The following is a 15,524-nucleotide window of genomic DNA, read 5'->3' on the forward strand; positions in this document are numbered from 1 at the left end:
ACTTACTCAGACACACAATCACAGAATCCTCGCTCCCTCGCTCAACAACACATTGGCCCCGAAGTCCGGCGCTCCTTGCGGTATTTCTTTATTGTTAAAAAGTTGGAAAATACAAAGCACGAGTGCAACAGAGCACTCTACTTGCACCAGCTGAGTTTTACAAGTTCTGGGAGAAATTTGCCAGCATAACTACACTAAAACTGTTCCATAACATCTCAGAATGAGTCCCAACTGACAGGCTCACTTCCATAGACATCTGACTACCCAATGGAGTCCAAAATATCACAATTCAGCTTGCTGTAATTTTCTGCACAGACCTGTTTTCAGCCCAAATTAACCCTTGTTCCGCACAAACTGACGCGAACACTTTTCAATTCCGACATTGCCCAAAATAGCAGTTCCCTAGATTTTAGGGATGATGTCATCTGCATTCCTTCTGGTCTCCTGACCATCTTTGACCACTATGGTCACTTCAGAATTTGCTTAGAATTCAAGATACATTCACATTTCGGTGGCGGCCACTTACTAGTGTAAACCGGCCTATGCCCTCATTCAGTGGCCATGTCTTGGACACTGTCATTCATCTTTCAGTGCAGTTCTCAGGCTTAGCCAACCACTGGTCCAAAGTCCCACTGGCTGACCCATTCTGACATTGCAATGGTCCAAACCCTTCCAAGAGATCTCGGGGGAAAACAACAGCAACCAAAGAGAAAGAAAAGAAAAATATATATTTATAAAGAAATGTAAATAAAGAAAACAACTGCAAAAAGTTTCACCTCCTGGTGACATACCCCCCTCTTGAAAGAAGCAAGCGACCTCGATTGCAAGTCCACATGCAACCGGATGACACAGGACGATCACAAGATTCCCCAGGTGATTAGTGTCATCGCATGTATCAACTGCCAACGGATGACACGGGACGATGATAGGAATTCCCCACTACCATTTGTGCCATCGCAGGTTCAAGCCTTTCAAATACATGTTTCCGGATGCAACACAGGGCGATAACATATATCTTGTACTATTAGTGTCACAACATGTAAATCATTCATTTGAAGCGTAACAGATACAACTTCAAAGGACTGAAAGTTCATTCATTGATTAAGTCATTGACAACAAATGTCAAAACTGTACATTGCCAAACATATGATACAAGTGTACAGGTCATTCAAAATTCATGTTCGAAAAGCAGAAATAACTGGGACAGACTCTCCTTTCAGTTTCACATCCAGAACATGAGTCTTGTCCCTATGTACAATTGTGATTTTCCTGTTGAAAGCATCCAACACTGCATGTTTCCTATGACACCATGGAATTCCTAACAGGACATCACATCCTTCCAAGGGCATGATAAGAAACTCCTCTGTGTCGACATAATTCTGTATATGCATGCAAAGTTTGCCAAGTATAGGAGTGACAGGAACTGAATGCCCAGGGCATGCCAAATCAGCCTGTCCAACTGGTCCCATCTCTTCAGCACGAATTCCCAACTTGGCTGCCAATGCTGGTGAAATAAAGTTGGCTCGAGCACCAGGGTCAAAGAAAATCAGCACTGTAGCATCTCTGATTTTATCCCATGCTCTGCACAATTCTGTCGCATCATCACATGGCTGGTCACCAACCACGTCAGGTATCAATCCTGCACTCGGCATTGTCTTCTTCTTGGGTGGCCCTTGTTTATCCTCCGCATCTTTTGCTGGGTGTTGTGGACATTTTGCAGCCATATGCCCTTTCTGTTCATACATGAAACAATTCCCAGCTTGCATCAATGTCTTTCTCTCTTCAAATGACTTGCCATACAGTGGCCTCTTCTGTCCTTTGCCTTGAGGTTCCTTCTTCACTGTGCTCTTGAAACCACCTGAACCTCCCTGAAGCAGTGCATTAGCCATGTTTGCATTCTCAATTAGTTGAGTCATGTTGGAAACATTGGTCTTAATACAGTAATCCCTGATCTCTTTGGGCAAACCACAGCAATACTTCTCTATTTGCTTTGACAATGGCACTGTCCTGTAAGAAGTTACTGGCAAGAGTGCATCCCAAAACTTCTTATTGTACTCTTCTAGATTTGCACAATTAGCTGCATCCAATTTGTGCCATGCTGTCATCACATCCACTTCAAAGGTGTTTGTTAGCCATGCAAAAGAGAACTGCTGCTTGAATTGGACCCATGTAGCAGGTGCCTGTCCTTGCAGCAACAGTGAGGTCCACCACTCCAATGCGTTAGCTTTCAAGAAAGTAGCAGCCTTCCGCACCTTAGAAGACTCTGTGAAGTTGCCTCCAGTGAATGCTGCATCAAACTGCTGAATGAAAGTCAGCGCTTTCAATTTGTCCTGCATCCCACTGAAAGTCTCAAACTTCACTGCTTGACCACCTTCTTTGTAATCCTTTTGCTTACTGCTCTTGGGGGTCAAGTAATCATAGACTGGCGGCTGTAAGAATGGTAAATCCTTCTGCACTTTCTCTGCACTAGTCCTTGCTGCCCTTTGTCCACTAGGCTGAGAAAATTCAGCCACATTAACAGGTGCTGCAGGCATCAAAACTGGACTGAAATGTGTCTGAAGTCCACGCTGCACACCTATGTTGGCATAAAGAGGGTTCACAAATTCTGTAGGCATCAGTCCTGGTGACCCTCTTGGCATCAAACCTGGCAAAGCTGTGGGCGGTCTAGTCATGGCCTGGAAAATAGACCCACCACCAAAATAACCAGGTTGGGCAGCAACCAAAGGAGGAATGGTCGGCAGAACCATTTGTGCATTACTGCCCTGACCATTAACTGCCTGATCCTGTACCTGTGTAACATGCTGCACTGGATCAGCTGCCACTGCTGGTGTCTGCTCTACATGCCGTGGCATCCTTGGCACTTGTTCTTGTGCTCTCTCAACTGCATGCTGAGATGATTCAGCCTGGGAATCCCCTGTCCTTGACTGCAAATATCTCTTCATCCTGGGATTCTTCACCAGCTGTTCAAAGGTACCAACGATGCTCAGGAGCTGCGCATGAAATAAATCCTCTTGTTCCTGTTCTTCTAACAAGGCTGGCTGTACTACTGGCTCCGTCCGAGCAGAGGCTGACACCTGGGCACCTGTCACCTCTATACGCTGTCTGCGAGTAGAAGAGGAACTCTCTTCGGCAGGGAGCTTGCCTTTCTCTTTGTCTGTCATACTGTCGACTGAAAGTTTAAAAGAACCTGTATCCAAAAAAAGAAACTGTACTCTTTCTCACCTGTAATCAGTTGTACCTCACTATGTGTGTCTCCTGTTCACCCAATCCAATCCGTGTCCGGGCTCTTGCAGAAAAGAGGACCTTGTCCCGGCAACGGAACCATAAAACCGGTCTATGGACACATAAAGCGGTAATTCATTCACAAATAACCTGGACTTACTCAGACACACAATCACAGAATCCTCGCTCCCTCGCTCAACAACACATTGGCCCTGAAGTCCGGCGCTCCTTGCGGTATTTCTTTATTGTTAAAAAGTTGGAAAATACAAAGCATGAGTGCAACAGAGCACTCTACTTGCACCAGCTGAGTTTTACAAGTTCTGGGAGAAATTTGCCAGCATAACTACACTAAAACTGTTCCATAACATCTCAGAATGAATCCCAACTGACAGGCTCACTTCCATAGACATCTGACTACCCAATGGAGTCCAAAATATCACAATTCAGCTTGCTGTAATTTTCTGCACAGACCTGTTTTCAGCTCTGTTTTCAGCCCAAATTAACCCTTGTACTGTTCTCGAGGACTTTAGCAAAGTCCTACTGCATTCTGGCATCAACTGGGCAACATAACAGCCCAAAAACAGCACCTAAACAGTGCTGAAACAACGTTGTATTGAAGAGGTTATTACCCTCTTCCGTCCCTGCTTTGGTGTAGGAACTAACTACACCGGTTCCTGTTCAAGGAGGCAACTAGCCTCATTCAGCCCAAAATCCCACGCTTCCCTCTTCCCGGTGTGGAAAATGCACATAAATTTGACACTTGGCACATGCAATCTTCCAAGCAGAAAATCTCCTGACTTGTTCACACTCTCACAACAGTCCTTTGCCAGCTTTTGGTCCCCTTGACATTCCGCATAAACCGACCCGAACACTTTTCAATTCCGACATGCAATCTTCCAAGCTAAAAATCTCCTGACTGGTTCACACTCTCACAACAGTCCTTTGCCAGCTTTTGGTCCCCTTGACATTCCGCACAAACTGACGCGAACACTTTTCAATTCCGACACTGCCCAAAATAGCAGTTCCCTAGATTTTAGGGATGATGTCATCTGCATTCCTTTTGGTCTCCCGACCATCATTGACCACTATGGTCACTTCACAATTTGCTTAGATACATTCACATTTCAGTGGCGGCCACTTACTAGTGTAAACCAGCCTATGCCCTCATTCAGTGGCCATGTCCTGGACACTGTCATTCATCTTTCAGTGCAGTTCTCCGGCTTAGCCAACCACTGGTCCAAAGTCCCACTGGCTGACCCATTCTGACATTGCAATGGCCCAAACCCTTCCAAGAGATCCCGGGGGAAAACAACAGCAACCAAAGAGAAAGAAAAGAAAAATATATATTTATAAAGAAATGTAAATAAAGAAAACAACTGCAAAAAGTTTCACCTCCTGGTGACAGTAATACCTTTTGCTTATGTGCCCTCGCCTTCTCAATAATGGCTCAGAGAGTAAATATATGATCCAGCATAGAGTTATTCCTCCTAAAGCTTGCCTGGCTGGTGGCTCTCTGGCCCTGACTCTCTGCTAGCAAATTGAGCTTCCCCTCCAATACTACCCAATATATCTTGGCCATTGTATGGCCTGCTATAATGGTCATGTAGTTGTTGGGTTCCGTTGATCTCCTGCTTCATGGATGGAGACAACGGTGTCGGTGGTCCAATTGGGCAGGAAGCCTTCACACAAGGCCCTATTAAAGAGATCTCCAAGAATGGGGGCGATGATGCACTGCCCATGTGCGAAGTATTCGGCACAAAGGTCCACATGGTCCTTGGCCCAACCATTATGCATCTTTAAGAGGGCCCTGGGGACATTGGTAGCGTTGAAAACATGGCCGAGTGGCATGTGTGGTTGCGGTGTGGGCTGGTTTGGCACATCATAACTTAAAGAGAGATCAAATTTAAATTTAATTTTACAAATCTTAAATATGATACAAGTATAATAAATATAAAATAATTATTTTTAAATATTAAAACACATGCACCTATAATATTACTACATTAATATGTGACGGTACATACTAATGTCAAACGTACAATATTCATGTGATATTACTTGAATAATTCAAGTTATTTTTAGTATGCATGTGTGCCAGTGCATGTGATCGTGGGGGCATGCAAACGCGCACACGCACACACACGAGGACACCCACTTGCATGCATGCACATGACAAAGTTGCTTATTTCGGATCAAGCAAGTGTATTTTTTTGTCCCCATTTTAGGAGCACATTTTCCTGGAATCTATACCTTGGCGGCAAGGTAGAACTAATCAACTTCGAAAGTGCAATCCCTCAGTCTCTTCAGTCCGTTTAGTTTCAGTTGCTCAATTTTTGGTAATCCTCATTCCTCACCAGCTTGGTCATGGCCACTCGGCCTGGTGCGCCTTGCCAAACTGTCACTAGACGCCCTAGCATTGATGAAACACACAATGCATCAAATACTCAGGAGCTTAGGAAGGAAGATTAAACCCCATCCTCCACCAAGCGAGCTACACCGGGCTGCAGACCATTTTTGATATTATGCGAATCCATGAGTTTGGATCCTTGTGGTGTATCACTAGACAAGGTGTTGAAACAGCTGTGTAATCTCATCAGACTTTGATATACAGCACCTTCATCATCTAGGCAAACTTGTTAGTTTTTACGTAATGCTTTGTTCAGGGGGTGCCCTATGTATCTCCCACATGGAACTCGTGAATATTTTTGTCATTGGTCTTGTGGGTGCACCAAGTCCACCCTCCCCATGGCCTGGATCTGGTCCAACTTGCTCCCTGTGTGAACATCCTGTCCCTGGGCAGCCCGTCCCTGACAGAGGATGCCTGTGACCTCGCCTCGTACTACTACATTTGTCACTTAACAGAACATGATAAGCTATTGGAGCAAGTAACCTATAATAAATTATGCAAGGGACTGACACATAAAAGAAAGAGGCCATGGTGGGGTGACATGGCCTGAAAAAGTAAAAACCTGGTTTTGTGCAGAAATGAGGGCATAATCTTTACAAAGAAGCTTCCAACCTTTGACTCACCTGGATCCTTTTCCGAGGGTTTCAACACGAAAGTGTTCCCACAAGTAACAGCAATTGGAAACATCTGAATTAAAATTAAATTGGCGCATATCAAAACCAAACAAAAAATTTGCAAAAGCTACTGTAATCATACGTCATTAAAATGCGCATTACATATTTTTGAAATCAAATTACTGTTTACCCAGAGTGGAATCATGGCAGGAAAGTTGAATGGGCAGATGCCAGCACAAACACCCAAGGGTTGCCTTATGCTGTATGTGTCAATACCAGTAGACACGTTCTCCACAAATTCACCCATTTGCAGAGTGGACGTGTTGCAGGCATGTTCAACCACCTCTGCATTTTACATAAAAGTTTTTTAAAATACTTCTTAAATGGTACGTGAAACCTAATCTAAGGACCAAATATAGCCCGATGAAATCATTAATTGACTGCATAAAAGTCTTGAATCCTATGTGAATCTTTCAGGCAATAACCACACGGGTTTATACTGTTGTAAGTTTTGAAAAGACATATATATACGTTAAGAGAAACAGAGGGCCACAAAAAAATAGCTAACTGTTTTTGAGGTTTTGTTTCAAAACATATGGTCACCTAGAGAGAAAATTGTGAGGTAACAATGTTCCAAGATTCAGATTTACACATAGCCAGAAAATATAAAACACACATACATGTAAGAATTGGCTTGTTGAATATGCAGGACAGAGGCCCATTTCCACTCAAATGCAAAAAAGGTAAAGTTGGAGCTTCTGGAACACGAGCTAGATATAGACAACAGTTTTTATTGCACTCTAGTTGGGAAATTGATCAATCTTTTCATGATAGTCCAAATTTATTTAAAATGTCGGTGTAGTTTATGGCTCATCCAACGCCAATCCATTAGCAGGCCACAAAGGAGAATTTGAGATGTGTCAAGTATCTATGTGCTTGCTTGCACCTAAATCCAACAATCACGTATCTTTTGCATTTCCCGTCATACACGACTGCCCTTCCCAAGATGCTACTTTGCCATCCATAAGTCAAAGCATTCATTACGGCACCTTGGGTACTCTTTCTCTTAAGGTGCATGTGCAGGGTTGTTTACGATGTGCTGGCTGCACATTAGAAGTATCATCTGGAACACCAACATCTTGTTGATTATAATGCTAAACAGCTACACGTTACACATGAATTGTGATTATTAGAAGTCACATTCAAGATTTTCTTAGAGACATAGCTCCCGTCATCATTTCCACTAGTAGTGGCTGAATTGGTCTCTTGAGCTGCGTGTCCTAAGTGCCTCTAAGCATTGCTCTTCTTGTCACCATTTTGGGCATCTCCAAAATTCATGTGTGTGGAAGGGCTTTGGATGCCCAAAAGATCAAGAACGTACAAGCTTTGGGAATGGGGAACAAAGGACCAAGTGTTTGTAGCATGGTCCATGCACTCGAGATGGTTTCTTGGACACAGAAATGGGTTTTGGAGCTCAAGTGTCTAGTAGAAAGTATGTATGACGAACTCTTGAGGATTTGGGGGAGATCGAGCAATGAAACAGGTTTCTACATGGTACTTACATGTATTTCTCATGTGGTGGAACACAAAGAGATCATCTCCTAAATTTTAGGGAAAGTTGCTATTTTCCGCTCACGTTATTACCTCCAGGATTCGACAGGGATTGAGTATTGCCAAAGTGCCGATGTGAAATTAGCTATTATCTAGGATATTTTTAGAGCTGAAGATTGTGGAATTTTTGGCCTTTGGATTTGGGACATGTCACAAATAAGAGGATAAAAGTGAGACAAGGGTCCTCACACTTGTCAATTCAACTCTACACATGGCATTGTAGCATTTTCTTGCTTATTCATTTCTAATCCCACCATAGTCATATCCAGCTTGGGGAAGATGATTTTCACTACTCTACACCATCCTGCACACCCCGGCTAGCTGTATTTCAACAAAAGAGTCCTAAAGCTTGCTGAAATTTTTGGTTTTATGCAATATACAAGCTGTTATACTAGTTTATGCGCTCATGGATAAGCCACATGGGCTGGTTTACAAGTTTTGGCACTCATGGATGCAATATAGAGGCTCTTATACAGTTTATGAGGTCATGGGCTGGTTTACAGGTTTATGAGTTCATGGATGAGCCACATGGATTGGTTTACAGGTTTATGTGCTTGTGGAAGAGCCATATGGGCTGTCATACAAGTTTATGCGCGTATGGAAGAGCCATGTGGGTTGTTATACATGTTTGTGCACCTATGGAAAGACATGTTGGATAGCCATATTGGATGAAGGACAGGTTTATGATTGTATATGGATAATCCGGCATCTCCCATGGGGAGAGTGAGGCCCTCAAAGCTTGCACATGTTATATTTCTCCAGGGATAATGAAACTCCAAGGAGGGGGGGGAGGTCGACCCATTCTAGTCTCTATGTGGTGTCAGTTGTGTATCTTTTATTTTTAGCTTTGTGGATTGTTTTATGGCTATGATTAAATGCCGAAATGTTTAATTGTGCTCATGGTCAAAGCGATGCACACACACTCTTACGCTTCTCGGGCAAGTTACACTTCTTGGTAATACAATCCAATTAGTTCAATGAGTAGGCATAGCAAACCTTGTTGAAAGATTAAAACTTGTTTTAAGGTTGGCATAGCATCGAGAAAGAGGTATAAAATCTTTATATTCTACTCTCGCCAAGGACTACAAGTTGCTCTACAATCTCGCTAATTTTTGAGAAGTGGGCAGCATGGGTCTCATATCACAATGTCCTAACGCTTGGCTATTCCATCAGCTCCTCTCATTCTGACTAGAACAATCCTTACGTAGGAGTATTCCCTTCATAATTCTCACAAGAAGGTCACATCGAGTGGCTCCCCGAGGCTCAACAAGATGTCCTAATTCCTCGATTATAAAGGCAACTCTTCTATCCTTGTTAATGATTGCCAACTAAACTACTCGTTCCAAGTTTTTCTTGTTCTAGCAACACAAATTTGTTTCAATTGGAAAGTACCCACCGCAGTGCAGGTCCACCCCACCGCCCACTTTCCAATGTTTGATTCTTTTCTACTACGACTAGATCCATAGACTCAACCTAACCCCGTCCAATCCCATGGGTCTAGCCTTCCGCCTACCACTAGTCCTATGGAGCCGGTGTGAACTCACTCACATGCACCCTGCATTGGAGTGCTACGTGACACATTGACTCTACATCAGTGCAACATGTATAAAGTAGGATTACCTTTTTAGGAATATTTGTCATATGGCGTGACCCCATTGTGAGCCCTAGTCCGGGACATGTCAGACACGAGCTACATAGATTAGTCTCCCAGACATAGAGAGTCTGCATGTGTCATTCATTAGATAAAGTCATGTAGAAGTCAACCTTAGCATAGGTATTGCAACAGCAAGCATGTAAGGCATAGCACATGTGCTAGCCTATGGGCAACCCCAACACGGGGGTTGCCTGGCGGACTTTTGGCCACCTTCTAGCCATGGTTGGCATAGGTAGCCAGTCAGCAGCCTACAGGAGCCACCAGGTGGCAGTCGGCAGCCTACAGGATGTTCTCATCTAGTAGTCAGCCAGCATATACTGCAATCAGCAGCAAGTCATGGAGACTACAGTCAGCCAGCAGCATATTGGGCAATAGTGTAGACATGTGCAGCAATTAAATGCTATTATTAGCATTTTTGTCCAAAAAAAACAGGCCAACCGCCTCTCAGCCCACCAACCAGCAGCTTGAAGTCCATATAAAAGCTGGCGCCTAGTTCTCAGCCAAATCATTCAATTATCAAATCATCAGTGTGCCTAGAGCCTCCGGCTTCTTGCACATACACTCAGCATTCAACACTTGATTGTGCTACAGCCCAAGGTCTCCGTGAATCTTACACCTCAAATAATTGGTTTGACCCTTGATTAGCTAACCTAGGAGCAAACTGACAAGTACTGAACTGAAACTAAGCAAAAGAGTACTCTCCTAGCTTGATGAAAAACTCAGAGATTGCTCATGAAGGTGTGAGATCCTCCCAGAGATCAACCCTAATACACAAGACGAAACAAGATTAGTACAAACCAAATAGAAGATGCGCAGGCAAGCTCACCACCCAACCGTAGGTCACGCCTGCAAACCACCCCCAAACCAAGGGGTAAGATTCCACTTCCACACGTCCAAGCCAATCAGCTCTAGTGTCCCATACCACCAATCCTTGCCCTTAGGGACGCTCGGCAAGACTACTTGTGATCCGCCACGTCCATGGCAAGAGTAAGCCTCTTAGTCCAGACACAAACCACAATGAATCAATAATAACCCAAGACTCACTTATATAGTACTTATTGTTGCTATGAATAACAGTCCAGTCATAATGTAACTATTTAGTCCTCCTAGCTCTATTTCACATAATGAAATCCATGCCCAGACACTAGACAGGTGGAAAAAGACATGGGGACAGGGTCCATACGGATTGATTAAGAAAAAGCACCATTCTTGGTCAAAAAGCAAGAAAAAGCAAGAAGTCAAACAAGGTTGACCACAAGCCAAGGGTACCATTGGAAAGAGGAGACTAAGCTGGACCAAAAAGCTAAAAGCCTCTTTCTTAAAAAGCAACTCTAGGGCCAAAAAGCAAGGCCCTGAAGTTGTAAATGCACAAATCAAGAACTTTGGCTATTATTACTAATATTTAATAAAAAGACAAAAGCAAAGCAAAAGCATTACTTTTTGACAAAAAGCAAGGCTTTCCCAAGTATAAAAGAACCATGAGCCTCTCTTGAGCATCAAGTTGAAGAAGAACCTCTTCATCGCATTGCCATCTTCATTCACGCGTGGAGATTATCTTCTTCAACATCATCTATGAACCAAATCATGGAGTTTTTCATCGCTACCCGCTGATTTCAGAGTGCCTCCAGCAAATGCAATTCCACGTCACCATCTTTCCGTGTGACTTTACGGACTAAAAAATTCAAAAACCCTAAAAATTTCAGAAACCCTAAAACTGCTTTAAAAACCCTAAAAACTGCTTTTTGGAGGTTTTTATCGCCCGAAAACCATTAAAACAAGTTTTATATCAATTTTCTTGCCAAAAAGAGCTTCTCTAGGATTTTCATCATCGACAAGGCTATAGGAATTGTGGAGATTATTTATGGGATGAGCGAGTGGATTTAGAGCTTGGACATGGAACTTGGGCATAGAGCTTGGACATGGAACATGAAGCTTGGACATAGCAACCCCATCCAATTTCCTTGTCGAAGTCTTGCATGAACTTTTACCATAGGTAACTATCCCCAACAGATAGGACATAGCAAACTAAGAAAATATAATATATACATACCCAGAAACTCTACATAAACTCTACATGCTACAGATCGTAGCATCCCATACCACTAGGATACACACCATATAAAATTTCCTTGAGACTTGTAAAGTCAGGTCAGGGTGATCAATCCTTTCCCAACTAAGTCTTGGTGCACTACACCTCCACCCCATGTCGTGGTCCATCCTATCAGTAAACCTTTGGAATCAATGGCAGAATAAATCACACATCCAACAACTATCGTCTTAATGGAGCTCCCTCAAGAAGAATACCTTGCGATCTATCCCAAAACTTGAGATATTCAATTTCTTCCTTCTCCGGCTAGCTCATCCTGTAGGGTGTAACACTCACAAGCTGAGACCCTCGTACCCAAATAATCCCATGTTCGACCAACCATCCTGTTGGAAGACCGTGTCCTAACCCAGCAGAGAAAACATATGTGAAACTCACACTGCTTTCTAATCCTGTCCCCGAAACATTTAACTATTAACATAACCGTCATTATTCACAATTTTCATCAAATGAAAGGACAAACACATTAAAACACTTTATAACAAAATATTATATTATGAAGTCCAACTGAATTTACAAAATAGAGGGTGGGACCGCAAAATCACCCTTCAAACACACTCAAGCATCTTCCATTACAAAGAACACAATATGACCCTTCCAATCTACATGGACGTCATGGCTATAAAACCACTCTTTTCCTAGTATAACATCAACCCTATCTACATTCATAATCAAAAAATCTAGGGACTCTATATAACTCTGTATAGATATTGGTAATTGAGTCACGCGCCTATCCTAGATCTGTCCATGTCCCACTACCAGGTTCACACGATACACATGATCACTTGGTTGCATCTTCATTCCCAGCTTCTACACAAGTTTAGCATTAATGAAGTTGCGAGTGCTACCAAGGTCAAAAAGGATGTGCACAATCTCCCCTAACACCGGCCTATACATACGTATCAAGTTGTTAGGTCCGAAAACTGCCATATTAAAAGTACCTTCCATGCAAGCACTCCGACTTAAAATAATAGTATCAACGTAAGAAATTTGAGGGTTACCTATTACTACGGTCAAATGATCTCCCTTGCTCTTGGCCCTCGGGCACCCTGCGGGCACCCTGCCTTCAAATGGCTCTTCTAACCGCATGTGAAACACTTGCCCTCCCTAATAAATGTTATATACCTGGCACTAATCCTTGGGACTAGGAACTAATCCAACACCGTTATAGGAGCCCTAGCATTAGAGAAAGCAAGCGGATTTAGGTGGCTAGGGTTGAATTTAATTAAATGTGAACTATATTCACATCCTTTGCCAAGGCTAATGCACACATATACCCTTGCATATTTTTATGAATGATTCTTATTATTTAATTTCTTTTCTTTCTTTAAGAAAAATTTTAGAATAGTTCCTCTATTATAACCCCAATGTACAGGGGGGGTGCACATCTGCACATTGCAATCCCCAACTTAATTGTTGCACATGGCAGCTTGATTATTAATGTTAAATTTTGAGAGTAGCAGGTCACTCATGGAAGCATTGGACTATTGATTCCCCTCCCTGAGTCTATGACTCAAGGATCTTGGTGCCTTCGGCTGATGGTGGATGCCCTATCAAATTTCTTGACTATTGTACACTCTATGATGAGAAATTTTGGCTTTCAGCCGTGACTTTGTATTTGTCCTTCCTTCCTTAATAGAAGTCTTTGTTTTGCACAAAACTATTTTTAAAAAAAATTCTTTAAAAAATCCTGTAAAGACATGTAACACCCAAGTCAATGTGGAATCACCTCTTACAGTGTGGTTTATACAGATCATGGTGGGGGCAGAAGGCAACGCCCCAACCAACTAGTCCTCTTAAGACATGTAACACCCAAGAGGGTTGTTTTAGATTGTAAGTACAGCAAAGGCTGGAACCTAAACCCTTGTCAAAACTGGCCTCACCAGCTTGGGGGTTTGTTCTTCCCTATTTAGAAGCCCCCTTTCCCCACTTCTTTTTAGAGACCTGCATTTCAGTGGTCCAGCCTTTGCTGTAGTCACAATCTAGGAAAATGCTTTTGAAATTTCTATTTGATCGCCTACGTGTCATGAGAGGGCATACATGTCATAAGAGGGCAGAACGCCACCCTCTCCCTACTCCTTCAATCTTGGGAGCAGCACAGGGGAGAGACTGTGCAACCGGCAGCAAGAGCACCCAAGGATTGTCCAGCGTATAGAGAGATCTGCATTACAAAAGTCCAGCCTTTGCTGTACATACAATCTAAGAACAACCCTCTTGAAATTCCTGCATCATAAGACAGCAGAACAGAACTTGGAAATGCAAAGCAAATTCTTCAAAAGAACATACAAAGAAAGATGAATGTTAAATTTTTAAGCATAAGCTTTAGACAGCCTTGCTTGCAGCACAGAGACACAAACCTAGACCACGGAAAACATCGCCACGTGCATCTGCCAGGGTTTTGCCTTGCTCCATGGTAACGTTTTCAGCTAACTTGTCCTGCATTGAAAAGTTAGCAATGGAAGTCAATTTGCATACCCATGATATTCAGAGGTGCTATATATGCATCATAAGTTTTCCTCTTCATCCATTCAGCTCACCATGTCTCTCCTTATGAGTTCTTGAAATTTTAACATGACTCGCTGCCTTGCTGTCACAGAAGTGTCTCTCCATTTGGGGTATGCTTGCTTTGCAGCCTCTACTGCTGCCTTGAATTCTTCAACTGTTGTTAAGGGCACCCTGGAGACAATATCTTGGGTTGCCTGCTTAGAAAATGAGCAATATTAGCCACTCAGGCAAGGGCCCCTTCTGGGTGACATGCTGCTCAAAAGGGGGGTACAAGCTCAAACTTAAGACATCTAAATATATATTATATAACCCACAAGAACAAAAAAGAGCAACGTTATCTTTGCTTTCAGAAACTTTCTCTTGAAAATTTAAATGAAGGGAAAAACAATGGTGCTTATTGTCAGGAAACAAAAAGATGCCCAACTAACCGGATTGACCACATCTATCCACTCTTTTGCCTCGGAGTCCAAGAAGTGCCCTCCTATCAGTAATTTCACTTTTGGCTGCACCAGAGAAACTTTATCATAAGATAAAACAAGGACGTGCTGTGTCTAATTTCTTTTTCAAGTTAACAAATTCAAATTCTCCTTATCCTTGACTATGGATGCTCGTGAAGCTTTTAGTTTGGTACAGTAAAAGTACAAAATGGTACATAGTTGGACAAATCAAAATTAATAAAATGAAACATGTAACAATTGCAATACTGGCGGCTTAGAGCTGGAGGGTTGTTGCATCCTTTGCAAATTCCTGAGAACAAGTGACTTAAGTGTCTCGATGGATTTTGTAGTTGGATTACCCATAACTAGTAGGGGTAATGACTCAATCTGGGTCGTCGTTGACCAATTGACGAAGATGGCTAGATTTAACCCTACCAAAGAGTCACGAGTTGGCTCAGCTATCCGTGGAGCAATTGAATGAGCTCTATGGGCTGCCCGAGTTTGTCAATGACTGGGATCCCGCAATCAATATTTTCCAAGTTGGAAACATGCTTGAGCATGTCATCTTCGGATCATCCCAAGTCGAATGGTCAGATGGAGAGACGAACCAGACCATGGAGGATATGTTGAGGGCGTATGTCTCCAAGAGATAGTCTAAGTAGGAAAGTTATCTTCCACAGATTGAGTTTACTTATAACAATAGTATGGTTTTAGCCAATTTATGCCTATGTACGGTTATCAGCCAAAGTCACCCATTACCGTAGGACTATAAGGGCGTCAAGTTACAATCAACAGTATATTTCTTGCAAGATATGCAGGATATGCTAAAAGTTGCAAGGGAAAGCATAAAGAGTGCTCAAGATCGTGTTCAGCTTTACGCTAACCAATGACGGACCTTGAGAGTTTGTGGGTGTATCTTAAAGTCCCAAAGGACTCTAAGACCATGAGGACATCCAAGTTTACTTTTCTT

At 42.7% G+C, this 15,524-nt stretch overlaps 1 protein-coding gene and 1 pseudogene across 2 annotated transcripts in view; both read right to left on the minus strand.

Moving 5' to 3' along the window:
- The window catches only part of ALDH6B2 (aldehyde dehydrogenase 6B2), a 63,271-nt gene that overhangs the window by 15,778 nt on the left and 31,969 nt on the right, over positions 1-15,524 (minus strand). Inside the window, exons 3-7 of one of the 2 annotated variants that reach the window (XM_086792867.1) lie at positions 14,546-14,620; positions 14,150-14,311; positions 13,970-14,048; positions 6,434-6,588; positions 6,253-6,316 (exon numbers count right to left, since the gene is read on the minus strand). In XM_086792867.1, the coding sequence (XP_086648993.1) occupies positions 6,253-6,316; positions 6,434-6,588; positions 13,970-14,048; positions 14,150-14,311; positions 14,546-14,620 (535 nt within the window). The remainder of the gene's footprint in view (positions 1-6,252; positions 6,317-6,433; positions 6,589-13,969; positions 14,049-14,149; positions 14,312-14,545; positions 14,621-15,524) is intronic. The other variant, XM_086792868.1, reaches the window with a different exon arrangement.
- Positions 1,787-3,272, minus strand: LOC147605957 (uncharacterized; annotated as a pseudogene).

The sequence above is a fragment of the Cibotium barometz genome, chromosome 58 (genome assembly GCF_041138505.1).
Source record: "Cibotium barometz isolate CiBa-2024 chromosome 58, ASM4113850v1, whole genome shotgun sequence".
NCBI lineage: Eukaryota > Viridiplantae > Streptophyta > Polypodiopsida > Cyatheales > Cibotiaceae > Cibotium > Cibotium barometz.